Genomic DNA, 20,980 nt, shown 5'->3' with positions numbered 1-20,980 from the left:
TTGATCACAGGATGCAGCGCACACACAAGCACCATTTGAATGGCAATGCCCATTAAGGTTGTTTTTTTTGGGGGGGGGGGCTCAAATCTTTTGGGGGGTAAAGGAACCTTGCCCACTAGGAGTTGGGTCCTATGCCCTCCAGTAAGCATGTCTTGGGCCTCACTTCCATTGGGACTGAGGATTATAGATCTTACTCAGCTACGCTTTGGCTTTGTGGTCTCACAACCGCAGCCAGCTTTGCACGGTTAGAAGGAAGCTGCGGATGCCAAATGGGAACGTTTTAATGACTGGCACTGCTGACACTGACAACTTGCCTTCAATAATTGTTGCATCAATAAATCACAGTAGAAGGATTGTGAAAACTAGGACAGCTCTCTCTCTCTGTATATAAACAGTTTTAGGTCTACAACAATGCATTAAAATGTTGGTTTTTTGTTTGCATGTTTGCTTGTTTTTGTCCTGTCTCAACTCGATCACTGTTAATCTTTTGGTATGAGCAATGATGTCTGGTTGGAATCCCACAGATATTTGGTTAAAAACCTGTTTAATACGTTTCCTGATGAACGCACCTTTTGCCACTTTTTTCATAAACACCCTACCCTGCTTTTCATCTAGCTCCCAAAGCTTACGACAGTACCAGTACTAAAATACTAATTAATGTACCGTAATATGCCAAGTGAAAGTGGCATATTTGGAAGTAAAGTTGAGTTTTGCTTTTTATTTTTTATCATGTGGATATCATGCATATATCAAGATTAAAAAGAAGTGTTTTGTGTGTGCATTCATTTCCATTTTCTTAGAGACAGAGGCATAGATTTATCTCTCAGTGCATCATTTTGTTGAGATTGAAAGGCAGCTTTGAACGTACTTTGTAGGCTCTAACTCGTGCCAATAACAAATTGTAGAACTAAAGGCGCCAACTTTGCTCATAACTCAGCACTGCACTTGTGTGGTTTTCTCTTCTGTTCAGAGATCAAGTGATAGAGGGTCACTCTGCCATTTAGCACTGCAGAGCTTAGGATACAATTTCAGTCTGGGATTTTGCTGTAATGTTGAAATCCCAGTGAGATACAAGTTCACCTGCGTTAGTGATGATGGAAGCATAAGCAACCTAGGAATAAGCATGTCATTTGGGAGGCAGTTTCCTTTTTCAATTGCATGATGATAACCGCTTCTTCACTCCAAAAATAACCAAATATTGTAACCAGCGTCATCTGTACAAGTACAATGAGGGGGTATAATGTTTCCTAGTGGAGAATAATCCAAAATGTACTGGTTGGTTAGCAACTTTTCTCATTGGAGTTTGCTTGTGCTGTATTTAGGGTGTGCGCTTGGAGTATTATGGGTAAAAATAATGTCTCAGGAATGTCACAGCAATAAACTCCAATTGTGCTGCTCAGAGTGAAGCATGCAAAGTAATGTTATACATAGCACAGTATACTCTGGTTTCAAGCTTGATGTTTGTAAAGGGCTTGGAAAGGCTTTTTAGCAGTATTAAAATTACAGAGACAGGGCATAAAAGAGGGGAAAGGTTACAAAATGCACCATACCTGAATATTTAAGGGTAGCTGTAGTCATAGAGGGGAAAACTGCTTAAAGTAGTTAGGAAGGTAGGAAGCTATCCTTTACTCAGTCAGACCACTGGTCCATCTAACTCAGTATTAGCCACACTGACCAGCAGTGGCTCTCCAGGATTTTAAATGGGTGATGTTCCCAGCCCTCAATTATGTCCTCTTGAGGAGTAATAGACTATAGCCTGCTCCATGGCCAGTGCTTTGGGTAGATGGTGAATCAGGCACCTGCAAAACGTCTATAAGCAGAGTGACTCAATTCACATATAGGTCAAGGTTACTGATCCCAAGATGCCAAGGTTACTAAATCTGTGGAGGCCATTTATCTAAACCCAAGTCCACCTTGTATGTGCATTGTAGGCCCATGTGCAGTGTAGCTCTGGGGTGCGGGAAGCAGTCAGTAAAAATGACAAGTGGGGGGGAGGAGGCCACAGCTTTATTGATTACAGTGCAAGAGCTTTGGCAAAGCGAAGGCCTATATCCATGTGATCACCAAGCCAGTCTGTTGGGTGATGAGCTGTGTCTTGACAACAGAGATTGACCAATTTTGAGGTTTCCATACAGTATGAACCACTTACAGAGAACCTCCCCGGCCACTGAGGCAAGGGTGCCATGGCTCATCAACCCCCAAACTGGGCTTCAGGACAGAAATCTCTGGCCTCCAAGATCGCTTAAGGGGAATCTCCATTAGCTGGGAAATGGTGACCTTTGCCTGCCCCTCCCTTCTAAGGATTCAGCCCAGTGCCTTTTCCGCCATAGGAAAGTTGTGACAATTAAATACAGTGGTACCTCGGGTTACATACGCTTCAGGTTACAGACTCCGCTAACCCAGAAATATTCCTTCAGGTTAAGAACTTTGCTTCAGGATGAGAACAGAAATTGTGCTCCGGCAGTGCGGCAGCAGCAGGAGGCCCCCATTAGCTAAAGTGATACTTCAGGTTAAAAACAGTTTCAGGTTAAGTACAGACCTCCGGAACGAATTAAGTACTTAACCCGAGGTACCACTGTATTAGATAAAAGCAAAATTACAAAGAATAGCATTAGAGGGTGGGTGGATAGATCAGCGGGTGACTGTGGTGGAAGTTGGTTGTGTCCTCTTTTTATGTTCCTGGAGTGGACCAGACCCCTAGAGTCTTCTCTCTGGTCTGCCCCAGAAGCCCTGCCCCCTGGGAACCCAGCAATGAATCTGAGTGGTTCCCAGAGTGTGGGGTTTTGTTTTTTTCCCAAATGGAAAGTCTGGATTCTTAGAACTGTTATAAGCACCTGCACAAAGTGATAATGCCCTAATTTAAGTACGGTGAGCCTACAATTCACTTGCATTTAACTTAACATAAAGCAATCCCACGTGCCATTGAACTCAGTGTGCTTTGACCAGGGCTTTTTTTCAGCTGAAACTCACTGGAACTCAGTTCCGGCACCTCTCAGGTGGGCACCATTGCCATTATAAGAGAATGGGGGAGGTGTTCATGGTGAGTTCCGGCACCCCTTTTTCTAGAAAAATAGCACTGGCTTTAACTATATGTAGTTTTCGGTTTAGGCGTGATCCCCAGAACATAACTCTTGCGTATGTTGTGGGTTTACTGTAATTCTTTCTTAGATGCTAAAGAAGAACATTCCAAACTTTTCATGTTGATGATACACTTTTTAGACATGCATCATTTTGCAACACAGTAATTCAGTTTTACTAGCAAACCAGAGGTTAAACTAATCCCTTTCCAGCCCCAGGAAGAGCACGGGGAGCATTCGTGCGACACACCTACACATTTGGAAAGCTCTGTGCTAAAATATTCAGGTCACTTAATCTCAAAATATTCACACTGATGTTGCACATGTGCACACACACATGATGGTGAAATTACTTATAGTAGTTGGTATCACTCTAGAAGTCTCTCACCATTACTGTTAAAAGTATGTTGAGGAGAAAATACCAAATATATGTGGCTTCTCCCATTTTTCAAGTCTCTTTTCTGGCTGCCACTATAAATCAAACATACACACATCCAACTGAGGGTTACTAAGACCTCCCCATATTCTCAACGTGTTGTCTAATCTGTGTCTTGAATTTCACTTTACTGACTGCTCTTAGGAACTAGACTCCATGCTCCACGTTTTGAGGGAGAGAGGTAACATGTTCAACCTTCTCTGGAGTTGGACGATCCATATACTTTTGTGCACTTTTTGATGTTTTGTTTATTGTTTATTGACCACTTTTGTTATGTGATATTTTTATATGTTGTAAGCCGCTTTGAGCATGGTTTTAGTTTTGGAAAGGCAGCTTACAAATAAAATGATTGGTTGATTGATATATCAAATTTCAGCTTTCTTATCAGTTGTGGGGAAAAGAAATTTTATGCTCCATCTCTGAGTAAGTAAGTGAGGAGGAGCCAAATGTGTGTCTAGGAATAATCATCTGTTCTGATAGTAAAGTATAGCAGTTCCTTTCTTAGTTCTAAGCACCACCATTTTATTTCTTAGCTAGCATTCCTTTTAAAACAAGATACTTTCCTGTCTATGAGCGGCTGCATGGGAATTTGAACTCGTGTGTCCTATTTTAGGCTAGTTTTAAGAGATTGCTTATGTACTGCATGTTATTTAGGAAAGAGGCTAATACTCCTGAGCTATTATTTAGGAGCCTCACTGCAGTACAGATGGTGGGATTTGTGACTGTAGCTAAGCTCAGAGATTGAAAAGAACATTACTATATAAAATGGAAAAAAGAGGCACTCTTGCTATCTCCCTCAGAGTTCAAAAGGCTATGAACTGTTGACAGTTGCTCTCAATCGTCTTAATGTGCTTATAAGCTGAGCCACTGCATATTTTAAGTAAGGAGAACATTTGTCAAAGTACACAAACTTTCATTATGTTGCAAACAAGCATTAAGTCAGGATAAAAATAGTAGACCAGAAAATGTAATATGATTCTTGTGGTGTGATGTATCATCACCTTTGTACCTCCCTAGATATATGGGTTGCTATAGGTTTGATACTGCTTTAGAAGAATGCTCTCCAGGAAGGTCAAAGGGCCAGTTCCTAGAGGATAAGGGCAAGCTAATGTGCAGTCAATATGAACTCAAGAAAAAGGGGGAAGGGTTGTTCACATCATTTAGTCCCCAAATCAAGACCCAACATCCACACAATCTTTGTCTCCTACCTCCTCCTTCCACACTTGTTTTCTTATTACAGACAAAACTGTGGCTGCCTCCCTGTCTTCCCTTTCCTACTTAGCCCATGGTGTTGCTAAGTCGTTATGCTTCCTCCTTCTCCTCAGTATCTTCAAGCGGGGTGAGGAGCCTGTGACCCTCCATCTGTTGTTGGACTGCAGCTCTCGTCTGCTCTGACCATTTGCCATGCTGGCTGGGGATGGTGGGAGTCTATGGTTCTTGTTACACAAGCTACTGTATTTTTCCGTGTATAACACGCCCCCGTGTATTAAGACACCCCCTGTTTTTGGGGACTCAAAATTAAGAAATTGCTCCTGTGTATAAGACTACCCCCTTTTTAAAATTTATTTTTTAGTAAAAAAAAAAACCTAGTCTTATACATGGAAAAGTACGGTTTTTCTTAAAACCTTTGGATATTTTAATTTGGACTACAACAGTCTTGCTTTTTCTTGTGTTTTCAATGAGCCTGAATTTCAATTTCACCTTGCATGAAAATGTTGTAGCTCATAATTGGACGCATATCAAACAACCAGAATGAAGCTACTATAGTGCTGTGGCTTTTAAATAATGAAATATACTTTATAGCTGGCTGAGGATCATCTGAGGCTTTAACATTCCCATGTTTAAATATGACTTGACTCCTGTAATGCTTTTGCCCTAAGTGTGAATCACTGTTGTTAATGTCTGATATATATAATTACACAAGAAGCTTTTCATTTTATTGCTTAATTTTATACAGTCACTGACATGACTCTTAAATGATAAAAGAGGGAAATTGTGTTAACCATGTAAATATCTTTCCTTTCAGAAGTAAAAGTCTTCATCAAAAATTTGTTTGATGACTCAAACATGGATCCCATATCGTTCAAAGTTAAAAATCCTGAAGCAACCAGTGATGGCTCAATAGACTTCAGCCTTCATCTAGTAGGTTCTCTGCCAGTACACTCTCTAACCACTATGCCAGTGCTCCCTTGGATTGTGGCAGAGATTCGGCAGCTCAGCACACACTCCTTGAAGGAAGAGCCTAACTCCAGCCAAATACGGCTTTATGTCTCACCGACCAGGCTGCGGTGTGAAGCAGACACAGGGAAAACCCAGCAGTGGGATCCTCTGATTTGTTCCAGCCTGTTTGAGTGTAAGCCGCAGCATGTCCACAAACTGATTCACAACAGTCATGATCCAAGCTACTTTGCCTGCTTAATAAAAGATGGAGCAACAAACCCCCAAAGTATCTGTTACGTATTCAAAGCTGATGATCAAACAAAAGTAAGTGATATATTTTTGTTTACATTCGAACCGAGAGATATTAACAGCTCTTTTAGAGAATGTGTTGCAAGTTAAGATGGCATTTAAATAAATTGTATTGTAGAGAGATGCAGCTTCTGTGATGGTTTGACATCCATGCCATACATTTAAGATACGTTACTTCACACAAAGAATCCAGGGAACTGTAGTTTTATAAAGCTACTGGGATTGTGGCTCTGTGAGAGGTAAACTACACTTCCCAGGATCCTTTACAGGAAGCCATGACTGTTAAAATGATATAAATATGCTTTAAATGCATGATGTGGATGTGAACAGTTCTATTCCATACAAGCTGTATATGATTATTTTCTCAATATGTAAAACAAAGTATCCATTCACTTATCCAGAGCTTCCCCTATTTCATGAATACAGGACCTCTAAAACAAATTATATTAGCACTCTATGACGCCTGGTATTCAGTCTGTGTCGATGTGCACGAAGAATGTTCAGTAAAAGTGATGCAAATAGGGCAGTTAAAAAGGTAAAGGGTAAAGGGACCCTTGACCATTAGGTCCACTCGTGACCGACTCAGGTTGCGGTGCTCATCTCGCTATATTGGCCGAGGGAGCTGGTGTACAGCTTCCAGGTCATGTGGCCAGCATGACTAAGCTGCTTCTGGTGAACCAGAGCAGCACACGGAAACACCATTTACCTTCCCGCCGGAGCGGTACCTATTTATCTACTTGCACTTTGACATGCTTTCGAACTGCTAGGTTGGCAGGAGCAGGGACCGAGCAACGGGAGCTCACCCCGTCGCGGGGATTTGAACTGCCAACCTTCTGATTGGCAAGTCCTAGGCTTTGTGGTTTAACCCACAGCGCCACCAGCGTCCCTAAATAGGGCAGTTAGGGAGTGATAATTATCCTGTTTGTGCCATATGTCTTTAACTCTCAGCTTCTGTTATCCAGAGAACAGATTCAGTTAGTACAGTTATCTCTGAATATAGCAGTGTATTTGGGGACCATTAATATTTTTAGCCATTTTCTTTCCATTGGGACTTCCCTTCTGCATAAAATAATGAAAACTTTAGATTGGTGGTGGGCCAGGGGTGTCAAAGAAAATTCTCAGCACCCTCAGTAGCTTTTTGAGGGGCTACTTGAACTAGTATAAAACTACTGTAATATGAATCCATAGTATAGATACTCCATAGATAACTTGTGATAAAAGTTTTTGCTTTTGTGTTTCTACAACCTTCTGTAGAAAAGCCCAATAGGCTGAGTGATTTAGACCACAGTATCACCCACGTCCCCACAGTAAATATGGCTTATCATAGGCTCCCCAAAGAATGGAATTGCAGTTCCTCTAGGAAAGGGAATAACTGATAAACCAGTTTGAAGTCTGTATACATACCTCTTTCCATTCCAGACCACATGCTAGTAAATGTGTAATAGTCTATGTGTAATTCCTTGAACCACAGGATCTGGGTATCAAAGGCTGTTTCAGCACGACTGGTTTGGCTGCACTGGGCGCTGTGCTGCAAGCGGTGCCACAACAGTGCTGTAGAATGGAGCGTGAGAGACAGGAGTGATGGTGAATTTTAGCGTAGCACAGGGCGCCACTGAAATTTGAGAGCCTAAAGTCTGCCACTGTGGGTATTAACTAAAGTGTAGGGTAACAGTGCTGGGACTGACATGCCCCAAACTGCTACGTAATAAATATGTTGTGACAACAGCATTACAGATTTGTTCCAGATGGCCAGAGGCTGACAGTTCCTTCTCTACCTGTTTTCCTTCCCAATTTGCCTGGAGTTCTGATCTTTAGCAGCTATATGATGTCATATTGTGAAAACAGAATGGCTTGAGTGTCCCTTGCTTTGAGAACTGTTGGTCTCAATCAGTGAATGTCATGTTATAACCATGACACTTAAAAGCATGGGATGTCCACCTGCCCTGCCCCCTCCCAAAATACTGATGGCAATAATAATCATCTCAAACACTAGTAGATGATGTTATTATTTGTTACTTTTGTTAATATATATTATTGATCACTGTTTGCTGTCTACCACGATGCTCCATTTTGTTTTACACTGTGAAAAAATGATGGTAACATTTACTTGCTTGGCTAGTTCTGGGAGCAGTTTGACATAAAGTTTGAAGAACAAAACAGTTAAGTAGAGGGCTGTGCATGTTTTAGTTTCTTTTGGGGGTATCGGTTTATTATTAACATCATGTTCTAGGAAAGAGCCGAACATTTTCACACAGCTACAAACATCAAATGGATGCAAAATTTATAGTTCTAAAGCAGAACATAACATAAACATCTTGTCCTTTTATAAAAGTCCTATCACGTAAAAAGGATCCTGATTTGGAAGAAGCTCAAATAATTGTGACCCTTGTTTATACCAAGTAAAACAAATATTTCTTTAGAAAAACTTTTTTTTTTTTAATACTTTGCTGCCAAATATGTAGTGAGCCTCTAAACTAGTTCTGGTATTTGTAATCTGAAGGACAAATGTATCTTTAAAAAATCTGCCCATAAGATTGTTTTTGGGGTAGCATTTTAAACTTGGGGAATGGTTTTTACTTTAGTCATTAGGTGGCTTCTCGGCCATGTGGAAGCTTTTGAAGTTGAGAATGGGTATTTTTCATGAGACTTAGCTTGAGATCCATGAGCTCTCTCACACTGTTATAATGGTGTGGCTTCTTCTTTAGGAGCATTGCAAAATTGGAGTCTGTAATATGGTAGCAGACATTGGCCAGGATCTGAAGAACTGTGCTAGTTCAGTGTTCCAAGATGACTCCAGACTTGTGCTTTCTTTGAACCCTTTCTTTGCCTTTTGAACAAAAATGGAAGTTTGTGATTTGATTGTATCTGTTACTCAAAAAACAAAAGTCCCTCTGCAGAAGTGCAAGTCCTGGAAGAGAGAGGACTTTCCATTTTAGGTCCTGGCCATACCAGTGAAACACAAAATGTATAGCATTGAACATGCATTTTATACCTTAGGTTAGCAAACTCATTAACAGTAAGTTTTTATTTAAGAAGGAAGTGAGAGAAAAGTGCAGTTATGCACTTTCTCGCACACTCCAATTTTCTTCTTCACTTCCTTCTTTAGGGAAACCAAAGTTAACAAACTGGCAAATGGTGGTTTGCACCAACCATGAACCAGAAATCATGACTGGAAAGTAGGTTCTGGTTTGGACGCGTACTTTGACTTACACCAGGTGTGGGGAACCTGTGAGCCAGATGCTATTAGACTGCAACTCCCATGAGCTTACTGGGGTAAGCATGGTCAATGGTCAGGGATAGTGGGAACTGTACTCTATAACATCTGGAAGGCCAGAGGTTCTTTCTCTCAGGCTTGCATAAAGCATGGCTTGCCCAATTTCCAAATCGTTTATGTAAACCATGCAAAGGATGGTATGCCTGAATTAGGAAGGAATCAACAGCATGTGCATGGAGGAGAGAAAGTATAGTGTACTATACAAGTTTTAGAGTTAAATAATCAGATGAAAGTATAACTATACAATACAAAAGGTAATGGTTGGTTGAAATGAAAAATTTCAATGTCCATATTAGGACAATATCTTTATCAGGCCAACCAAAATATCACAAAGCAATGCACAATCTTTTGAGTTCTCCTGAACTCTTAATAAGGCTAGGTAGTATACAAAGCAAGAAAATAATATAAAAGTGGGGAGGAGAGAGAGAGAGAGAGAGAGAGAGAGAGAAACCCATTTGCTGGTGATTAACCCATCATTTCCTACATGTTGAAAGAGTTTTACGATGGACTGATAGGGGAAATAGTAGACATTCATATGAGGTCCCTTAGGTTCTATGCAGGTATAGATTCTCTATCTCTGGAAATACAAAAATACCAGTTAGTTTTATATCGCCAAATCTTATTCTTTAGTCTTTGATCTCCTCTACAGAGGCCAGTCAAACAATTTCAGCATCAGGTGGTTTTGCTTCAATGAGAAAACAAGCCTTCTTAAAACCTTTGATCTCAGAATGCTATTGAAGTGTTCGTCTTTGATACTTAATTCCACAAACATGCATAGGAAGTATATTGAGAAACTTATTCTGGCCTGGCCAAACAATAAACACATGCTGGCGTATTAATTGCTGGTCAACAGGCCTTTCTGCAAGGTGGGCTTATATTTATTTTGGGCTGGGAAACCTCAAGCCCAGAGGCAGAACACTTTCCTATGGCTATGCCCTCCCCTCACCGTATGCTTCCTTAGTGCTTTTGTTTGACTGGAATGTATCGTTGACCTCTAATAATGCTTCTCACATCCTAGATGGCATATGGAGGGGTGTATGTAGAAACATCTGCATTTGCATGGCTGGAATTTATAAAGGAAAGAGTCATACCCAATGTTATGCCCACTTTTGCCTCTGGTCCCACCTACCATGGGCTCATGGCCCCCACAAGCTTCTCTCTGAGGTAATGTGGCCCTCAGGATGAAAAAGCTGCCCTATCTTGATTTGTATGAAACATTTCTGGATTTCTACGGGTATTCATATACAGTTATACCTTGGGTTGTGAACGCTGCGGGTTGCACGTTTTCGGGTTACGGACACGCCGAACCCGGAAGTCCCGGAACAGGTTATTTCTGGTTTTTGGCGCTTTGTGCATGCGCAGAAGTGCGAGATCATGTTGCGCGCCTGCGCATGCAGACACAGCGCTGCGGGTTGCAAATGTGCCTCCCGCACGGATCACATTCGCAACCCACAGTTCCACTGTAATGTTTCAGCTGTTAGAAGCCCCTTTTCCCATGCAAGCTAACAAAATGTCTACGACTGAAAAACCCCACGAAGTCTTTTATTTCTGGAAATAGAGAAATTGTGAATTGTCAAAAAGCTGTTCAAAATCCACCAATATTTTCAAATGGCTCTGCCCTGCTAACAGAATTTTGAGCAGTTGCTTCACTCAGTATCTAAAGTTAAGAGTTTGGGAAAATATCTGGCTTTCCAATTTTTTTAGACCAAGTCAGTTTAGAAACCCAAGTAAAAGAATGCAACTTTGTAGTGGGAGTTGGAAGGGGGGAAAAGAGGGCCACCACATGGGTGCATTTTATTATTCTTTATTTTAACCAAAAGACTGAAAAACAAGAAGATACAGCAGTGGTTACCAACTGGTGGTCTATGGACTGCAGGGGGTCCGTGTAAACCACCCAGGGTTTTTTTTTTCCTGAACAGCCAAATATATTTGTTGCTTAGGATGCAAAAACTGAGTAATAATAGCACTCAATTGCTATTTCACCTTTGTCAACCTGATTCCAGTCTGCAACTTAGAATAATATTTTTTGGGAATGTGTTTTGAGAAACATCCATATTTTTGAGGCTTGTATAGCTGGCTTATACTGTAACCAGCCTTTGTTTGACTCCAGTTCCTCAATAATGATTTAAAGTAACTATTAGGACCAACAGCAAGAATCTAATGTGAAGAATTCCCCCCACCCCAAAGCTGGCTTCCAGCATATCCTCTTAACTGACTTAGGGACATGATAGGCAAGGAGGGATTGGAGAGGGAAGAGTAAAAGTGCAGTTGCATAAACATAAGCTTTGTTTTGCCTAGAGGCGAAGAGTATGCAACAGTACAGATAGTATCGTATTACAATTGGACAGTTAAGTATAGCAGTACCCAGTTGCGATCAGTTGGAGTACTGGATTTGTCCCATGTTTGCTGTAAATGTCCTCAGTACTGACTAGAAATAGGATGTTTATCTAAGTGACTTTGTGCCTGACAGGTTTGGTAGTTCTTAGGTTACTTTAAAGCCGCTGTTTATTAGCCACTATTTAAAGCCACTATTTATCAGAAGAAAGATGAAAGTTATCCACATTTTCTTTTATTTTAGTATTTCACGTGGTGTTTTTCTTATTGTATAGTCTTTTATTTTGAGGCTTTCATGTGTATTTTGTATTGGAAAGATTGCTAGTAACCCCCATAAATAAATAACACTGAGCATCAAATTGTACATTAACTTCAGTGTGTTCACTTTTTGTTACAAAACCATATTATTTCACATGGATGTGTATGTATTTCTATTCTTTAGAATGGAATATTCTACATGAGAGACCAAGGTTCAAATCCTCCCTTAGCCATGAAACTCAGTGAGTGACCTTGCACTAGTCAGTCACCACCTCTCAACCTAACCTATCTAACAGAGTTTGTTAGGGTAAAATGGGAAGCAGTAAGTCAGGAACCATGTATGCCACCTTGAATTCCTTTAGTGAAAAGTGGGGTATAACTGGAACAATACATTACATGCACACTGCTGAAAGGCTAGTGGAAGTGTCTGGCATTCTGATCAATAGTACAGTAGGCTACCAGATTACTCAGCCAGTCAGGACTGAGAACTGATGAGGATTATGTACATTATTCTGCTATGAAAGGCATAGAAAAGACACAGCAAACTCCCCAAACACTGGTTGCTAGCTTTAGCTTCATGACGGAGGATTATTATGTAATTTATTGTTTATAGCTGACACCAAGGCTTTTGTAAGCATCTCTCTATTAAAATTACCCAGACAAGACATTCAACTGTGGGATTAGAGTTAGTATTGTTTATAGCATTTGACTAGCAAATGTTAAGACAATCTGCAAAGTTATGAGGAAATACTTAGAGAAACACTCCCCCCCCTTCACTCAGATTTATATGTCAATGCCAGCAAAAATTGTACAGGTGCCCTTTTCTCTCTTCTGTCAAATGCTGCAGACCTCATTTATTTTCTTTGTAAGGTTGCTCATAACTTTAAAGATGCAGCTGATTTTCATTTGGATGAGCAGAAATAATTGAAACTTGAGTGCATCTAGCTCTCCTGAGAGAAATAAACTTTTTAACAGACTTGTCAGAAAAGTAGACATTTTAAACATAGAGCAAAAAATGACATTTGATTTAAATCAGGGGCCACTGATATGGCACTCATGTGCTCTCAGAGGCCTTCCCTGGTGCCCATGGGGTCACCTGCTGAAATGAGGCTTGAAAGAAGCATCTTGTAGCCCATAGAATAGGGTATGGTGTGTGCTTTGTTGTCTGTGTGGTGCTCACAACAGTTTGTCTTTTTTGCAATTGTGCCTGAAACGTTTGGCGACCAGTAATTTAAATGATCCAACTTATAGCTCAATAAATATCTGCTAAAATCTTTAACATTGATCCAGAAGCACAATCAGTACTCCTCTGAGAGAAAGTTATGTTCTTAGGGGAAGGTCCATACTTCAGAGGAAGAGTATATGATTTGAATGTAGAAAGTTCCAGGTTCACGCCCAGGAATTAGCCCAAGGTAGACTGCAAAAAGACCCTGGTTTGAAACCTTGGAGAGCCACTACCACTCACTACAGAGAGAAGATTGCACTGAACCAGATGGACAAATGATCCAACTCAACATAATGCAACGTCAATGTTGGGCACCTATTGGGCAGTGCCTGTGACATAACAAATCAAATGTCCCTATTCCTGAAATTTTGTGGCAAAACATCATGTTTAAAAAGAAAAATAACTGTGCATAGCTATCCTTTCCTGTACCATTATTTCCAAGGTGTGTTTTTTTAGGGGGGGAGGTGAACAGGCTTTCCCCATCTCCACAATAGCAAGCTGTTTTTTTCTTTCTCCACTATGTTTGTGCAGTTATACAGTATTACTGTTTTAACATAGGAGACACCATTGTAGCACTAAGAGAGAAGTAGCTTTCGTTGCCCCATTTTTTTTTAAAAAAAACCCTCAATACAATCGTTTAACTTTATAAGGAGAGAACTCTGTGAAACAGGAAAGTGCCAAACTCGCATAACTCAACCATTAAGCTATAGGTCAGCTCTAAACTCAGGAACAAGACCAAAAGCAAATAATAAATTCTAGTTCGCAAGCACCTTGCAGAACAATGTTTTAGGTCAGAGAAAAATGTGAGTCCAGTTTGATGTTCTAAATCAACAGCCCGCAACAAAGGCCTGCCTGGATTTTCCAGGAGGCTTCTATATAGTCAAAACAGCCAATAAGGCCACATGTGGTCAATAAGCAACAGGTGGCCCTGAGCCGTTGAATAAATAGCACCAAGAAACTCCAGCTCAGGAACTCAGTCCTGACAAGAAGCAAGGAAGATCTGACAAATGTAGAGGTTGCAGCGAACATTTAAAACCACCACCATCCAATCTACCTTTGATTGTTGCACATTATGTATAGGTAGAGCCCCGTGCTTGCAACTTGATCAACAGGAGCTATGCACCTGGTTTTACAGCTGGGGAGCATACAGTTCGTATGGACAAGGAAACACATATAGGCCCCTGTGTGCACATTAAGACGTATGAGGACAAGGCAGACAAGTTATATTATGGGGAATATAGGCCACAATCCCAATTTCCCACCACACATACTGTTAATTGGTGAGATTAAGCAACTCGCCTTTCCACCCACTGGTTTTCCCCTGCCAGTATCCTGCCCTCTTTCATGTCTCCTTTTTCTCTGCATCCCTAGGATGCCTTGTTGTGCTGCAGTTCCCTAAAACAGCCACACTGTGGAGCTATGGCATTTGCAAATGTTCAGCGTTCAGACACCAAATATGTAGGATGCAGATATATAGCAATATTTTATCACATTACTTCCTTAGGAAAAGGTCATGGCAAAAATCAGAGTGGTGGTGGGCACCACTGAGCACAGACCCAGCTTATGTGCTGACTTTAAAACTCGGCACTTCTTGCTAAATAATAGATTTTACAGTCTTTTCTATAGGACGTGAAATGTCTTCTCTGTGTGCGTGCTGAGATTAGAGGCATAAGGGTTTCCAGCTGCATCAAAAACTGTTACCTTTACCAGCTTCAGAACAAATAATTGTGTGGTTAAGGAAATCTGACCTATCTCCATGCAACATAAGCCTAGCTAATAAAGAGTTAGCATTTATTGATAATAGAAAAGCTGTCAACAGTTAGTCAAAAGTGAACAAGGAAGTAAAATGATATCACAGTCTGATTCTCAATTATATTCTCTAATGTGGACAGCAATCCTGTGAACAAAGCTAGAACAGTGCCAGCCTATATGTGTATATCCGTAAGGGCTCAGCCAGGAGGCAAAAGTTTTAAGCTACTAGGATAACCATTATTTTAATAAAATTTTCTTTTGTTTTCATTTCTATTGGTCCTAAAAGAATACTTGTGTGTTAAATTATGTACACTATGCTACAAGACAGACGAGTCTCAGTCTTGTATTGGTCCCCATGTTGCAATGGTCTTCTTTGTAAACAATAACATCAATAAAAATTCAGATTGATTAGAGCTATTAGGGCAGGGCTGCTGATTTAAGGCATGGGGCAATACCCTTAGACTCTGTTGTGTTCCATTCAAAGGACCCATGGGCATAGTAACTTATTCGATTGGAAAAGTAAGCAGTTACATCATTCCAGTTAAAATCAGAGAGACTGAAGTTACTTAATCAGCTGCATTATGCCTATTTTATGTAAAGCCTATTTCAGTTTTGTAACATGCATTTATGTCAAAGTTCTGATCATGTTCTCAAAAAGCCAAGGATATTGGCTTTGAATACTTTTAAAGCAAAGGATAAACATACTGTACTGATATCCTTGTCTTAAGCACATTTAATTGACTTTACTTAAATCTGATGCAAATGTGAAATTTATGTTGACTGGAACATAGATTTGTAGTGCAATGCTGTACATCAACTCAGAAGTACCCTTGAGTTCAATCATATTTATTCCCATATAAGTTTGTAAAGTGTTGCACCTTAAGTTTCTATTATGTATCAAACAAAGAAACAAAGAGAGAGAAGTTTATATTTCTTTCTAGACTTTTTGTTACACATTGGTGGTGGTGTTGAAAATTGATTCTGAGTCATTTACTCACAACAATATTTACTTGGAAATAAGTCTCACTGAGTTCAGTAAGGCTTAGTCCTAAATAGGTGTGCACAGGATTGTAGTCTCAGGGTTGTGCTTGAAAAGTACAGGTGTATCATGGTATTCCAAACTGTGCAACACAAGATAAAAAGATCTCAGTTCCATTCATCATGTTTTATTTGCCTGTTGATTGCTAAAAACTGCTCTTGAATGCATCTGCCAGTACAAACAGTGTTGGTGTCTGTGTGGGTCTCCAATTGCAATCCAAGCCTGAGACATTTCTGAAAGTCGTGTCAGGAAATTGGAACCTCTTTAGTTTGCCTTCACAGAAATAGCTGCAAGTCTGGGGAGTACTTTATCTGCAGCTTATATTTCAAAATAGTTTATAACTCTGGAGATGCTCCCACTGCAGTTTCTCACTTGAATTTTTAGCTGAGAGATTGGGATTGGGGAGGAGAGTGAACTTTCTTCTAAATACCTTCCCTACGTTTTATTTTTAACTGTTTCCACCAATAACATCTCTCATAGACACCGACGGTTAATTTCTACAGAAATTGCTTATTATGAAATAAGTTGTACAAAACTGCATTTCCCAGTAGATATTATTTTTATATTTTTAATGATGCCCAAACCATATCCCATCTTGGAGGAAACACTAGGATATGATTTAGTGGTTACGGAGAACAAACACAAAATCCAAGGAATTCAAATAAAACTTCTTGATTAAAACCTGAACACTCAATTTGATATCAAATTGGCCAACATTATTTTAAAATCTGTTTTCAGTGTGATGCAGACAGGATTATCACTGATGCAATTAATGTATTGTCATGCAGTAAATGGTGTATCTGTGGCAATTCCAAACGTAATGAAAGCTACAAGTTTGATTATTTTGGAACTGGGTCAGATGAAGCATCAATCCGATCTGGAAAGAGCTTTTTCTCTGATGTCAATGTTATTCTGGTGTTTCATGTGGATGAGGAGATGTTTTTTTGATAGGATGGCTTCATTTTCTGCACATGAATTCAAAGAAAGGCTAACTATATGTGGCATTTCCCACACACCCTTTAGGGTTTTGTTGTTGTTGTTTTTCCCTTAGGGTTGCTTTCCTGCTTGAAGCTCACAGCAGAGACTGGGTGGAAGAAACGTCACCCTTGCTCATTCTGCAAGCAGGTTCACACTAGTTGGTGGCTTCCATGCATTCATTTCAGGAGCTAACACTGAGGTCATGGTTGGAGCAGTTCATGTTGTGACATATTTGGTATGAATCTGTGCTTCTATGTATGGGCTATACACACAGGTGCTACGAATTGCATGATTGTTTGGCATTTTGTTTTTTTAATTTCTTTTTCCTATTTGTTACCAAGTTCTAAGTTTAGACACTTTGCTTCAAACTAAAACTAACAGACATCTAACCATTCAGTGGTGACATTGGTATCTTCCCACAAAAAGTAACATCCGGAACACCTTAAAGCCCCTTAAGCAAACACACAATTCCAGCTTCGGTTCCTACCAGATGCAGATGGTTTGCCATCTTCCTCCACAGACAAGCATCTTCCCTAACCTGACTTCTTAAAGTACAGCCAGGATGTAGTGGTAGAGACCTGCTGGTTCATGAGCTAAATCTGGCCCATGGATAACCACCAAGTGGCCCACTGTTTACCCATCTCCTCCTTGGAGCTACAGCCTTGTGGCTAAAATAAACCTTTTCGTCCCAGACAATCTCCTTGGAGCTGACTCAGGAGGAAGAGGAACTGCCAAAATCACACAGGCTGTACATAAAGTCCCAGATTGTGAAGGTACTGGTAGGCGCCGGGCGAAAACATATCTCTCCAACCAGGCATTGTACTGATTAGCACTCTGTGGCTTTTTAAATGTGTTTGTGGGAGGTGGGTGGTTAGTGGATTGTTTTTATTTTATTATGTAGTCTTGTTTTGTATTTTTCTGTTGTGAACTGCCATAGGATCTTCGGATGAAGGGTGGCCTACAAATTTAATAAATACTCCTAATAAGTGTGGCAAGTGAATAAAAGGGAGAAGTAGCTTGACCCCCTTGGCTCTGTGCTTTCTTTGACCTGCATTGCCCATTGGTGCCAAGCACTGGGTTGCCAATACATGAGTGTAGTGTTTAGTGAAGTGGGTCAAGTGATCCCCCCCTTTCCTGATTCAAGAGGAAAATGAACCCTGACTTCTAGATATGAGGCAATTGCATGGCACTACTTGTGTGCTCCCGGTGTTCGCTCTGAATGCCTGGAACTAAAGACTACCATTGTTTGCTCACTTCCACCAGGACCTTTAAGGTAAAAGAACAGTCCAAGCCATGGAAGCCGAGTGTTGTGGAGCCCTTTGTCATGCTGCCATAAACTAAAGGAGTTGCACCAGTAACTATACACAGATCTGAGGAGATGTCAGTTGGAAGGAAAGCAAAGAGTATGGCTGACCTGGCCCTTATGGCCAATGCACGATAGGCACCTGGGGACCATTCACTCTAGCATGGTCAGCTGTGGCTTTTGTTGCCATTTTCTAGTGCCTCATGCCCAGCAGTTTTGCAGTTTCTGCAGTGTCATAAGACAGAACTTTTGGGGAGATTCAAAGGGTTTATTTTTCTTCGATTTTTTTTTAGGGGGCGTGTCATTGTTTCAATGTCAGATAATCCAAGCCCTAAAAGCTTCATGAAATACAAAAATATCCTTCAGTTCTGTAACATTGGATGTATTATATAACTTTTCTGTGGTTAGAATAGGATTGCCAGTTAATATATGCTATCTCAACATGGTCCAGATTGGGTTTGATGTGAGGCTGTGGGGAAGAGCCCGCAGTTTCTGATAGGCCTGAAGCAGTCCACATTTTCCGGTAGGTCCAAGAGCAAGGCCCCACATAAAAGCCATGCATTCAGACTCAATAGCTTACGTTAAAGTTGTTGAGGTGTGGCCTTGTGCTCTACTTTTTTGGCAACCAGCTCCAAAGTTTTTTTGTTTTTTTTAATGCAACTTTTTCTGCTTGGTTGGCTGCCTTCTCAGAGAAATCAGCCCTCATAGGAACAACAAGTCTACTAAAGCTCTGGGCCCCAAAGAGGCAATTTACAGTTTGGCCTCCCTCTGGAGCAACTCTGTTCAAGCCTGGAATGATCTGTCATGAGCAACGTTGTGGTGGCTGTTGTAGTGACTGACCACTGAGTTCCCCTGGGAACTGTCTCCATGGCAGCTGCTTTAAAAGGAAGTTCTGATAGAGACTTGGAAGGTGAATGTGTACAAGGCAAAGTTTTCTACCCCAAGAATTCATCCAGCTGCCCTGTTCAGTCTATCTCTATAACAGATTATAAAATGCTGTTTTCAAGAGCTTTAAAAACATTATACAGTGCATATGGCACAATTTTGCTTTTTGCTATTTTTTGGATACTATATTATTGAGTTTTCCATTCATTTAAAATGACTATACAGTACCTTTGGAAATAGCATTGCTTAATCTATTCTCAAGCTGCAATAAACATTAAAACACTAAGTTCTGTTTTAAGTACGTCTGTACTGCTAAACTTTTTTTGGAGGAGAGGAGGTGGAACAAATGGACAAACATTAAGGGGAGGTAAATAAAAATAAATTATTGAATACCTGAATACTTTCCAGGTAGCTCCACACAAATAAACCTTTTTGAACTTGCAGATTTAATTTTTACTATGCAACTGGGAGACAGAAATGTTATAACATGGTCAGGAGTCCCCAGTCTTATGGCCAGAAGCCAATCTTTGCTGCTAATTGTTCATTGTCCAGTTTACACTTACCATTTATAGGGATATGGTTGTTGGGGTGGGTCATCCCCCCCCCCCGTTATTCAGCTAATATTCCAGAATAATGTGGGTGTTTTTTAAAGCCTTTTCTTTTATTGCAAAACAACAACAACAACTTTTGTGAAAGAAAGATCCTGAATGGATCCTCAATATTTTTCATCTGTCTGGAATATGTACAAGCAGGACTTTTTCCCAGCAGAGCTCACAGGAGCTCAGCTCCAGCACCTCTCAAGTGTGCACCATTGCCATTCTAAGAGAACAATGGAAAAGTTCTAGAAAAATAGCACTGTGTACAAGCACAGTGCCCTGGTTTATTTGTGGTTTGGGGTTGGTGGGCATGGCTTGGGAGACATCTGTTTTGTGCTACTTCTCTCTGACCTTTGCAAGCTGTCAGTTTGTGACATCGACAGATGGAGATGATGTTGAGTCAAAGCTCTGCCCATGACAACATTCATTAGCTGCAGACAAAATTTCATCACAACAACCAAGTTCGCCATAGCTCAGGCTGACGCACCTTCGAATCTCCTATACTATCACAAGATTAGAATTCCAAAATGCTAGGCATTTAAAAAATGATAATTAAAATTCCATGAAACAGCTGTAGCTTTATTCATGCTCATAACGATGATGTTTACTGCTGGAGGATCATGAGGGTATGTAAGGAGTGTGACTAGAGCCACAGAACTTTTCTCAACTTGGACACAACCCACCGTTAGTGCAGAAAGAAAAACCCTGCACTCACTCTCTAATAACAGCAGCTTGTGACCAATGGTGCAGACAGTCAGCTCCACATTCACTCTTTAAAACGTTGGGTCAAACAGCACAATAAAAGGTAAGAGCAGAAAGGCCTTGCCTTTCCAATGCTGTTTAAATAACATGATTCATAAAGCACCTGAGATTTGCTAAGTGCTGTACACAGATTACAGTCACTGCCCATATGCTTACATTTAAAAGACAGGAAACAGAATGAAAAAAGAATGGAAAGGAAAGTTATATAGTTCTTATAATGAGCAGCTTGGAAGGAAGCAGCTGGTCTCTCACCCAAGCCTGTGGAGTGGCTCCTGCTGACCCATCTTTCCCTCTGACGTGAAATGGCTGTGTTATTATTATTATTCTTAAAACTATTAATTAAATCTGTTAGTCGCTTTATCTTACACAGGGTAATGCAAAGTGATTTACAACCAAATAGACAGATGATAAACCTCACATAGATACATTAAGACCAAGAGAAAAGAGAAATATGTTAAAAACATCCCACCCAATTCTAAAAGGTCACAAATAGTTAAAGGCCAAAGGCCAGGTTTTGCCTGGCGTTTAAAGATATATAATGATGGTACCAGGCAAGCCTCCCTGGACAGGGCATTCCACAAATGAGAAGCCA

The 20,980-nt window shown here is 40.5% G+C and overlaps 1 protein-coding gene and 1 long non-coding RNA gene across 5 annotated transcripts in view; both read left to right on the top strand.

Annotated features, from left to right (window-relative positions):
* Nucleotides 1-20,980, top strand: part of TBC1D1 (TBC1 domain family member 1) — an 81,324-nt gene that overhangs the window by 4,712 nt on the left and 55,632 nt on the right. For 3 of the 4 annotated variants that reach the window (XM_083459779.1, XM_083459778.1, XM_083459776.1), the window contains exon 2: nt 5,540-5,997. In XM_083459779.1, coding sequence (XP_083315905.1) covers nt 5,581-5,997 — 417 coding nt within the window. In that variant the 5' untranslated portion in view covers nt 5,540-5,580. The remainder of the gene's footprint in view (nt 1-5,539; nt 5,998-20,980) is intronic. The other variant, XM_083459777.1, reaches the window with a different exon arrangement.
* On the top strand, nt 14,951-20,552 carry LOC310686468. Its single transcript, XR_014515949.1, has 2 exons — nt 14,951-15,845; nt 15,882-20,552. It is a non-coding gene; the product is annotated as an uncharacterized lncRNA (long non-coding RNA).

Source organism: Podarcis liolepis, assembly GCF_965112155.1.
Source record: "Podarcis liolepis genome assembly, chromosome: 9".
Classification (NCBI taxonomy): domain Eukaryota; kingdom Metazoa; phylum Chordata; class Lepidosauria; order Squamata; family Lacertidae; genus Podarcis; species Podarcis liolepis.
This window is presented reverse-complemented; position numbering and strand designations above follow the sequence as displayed.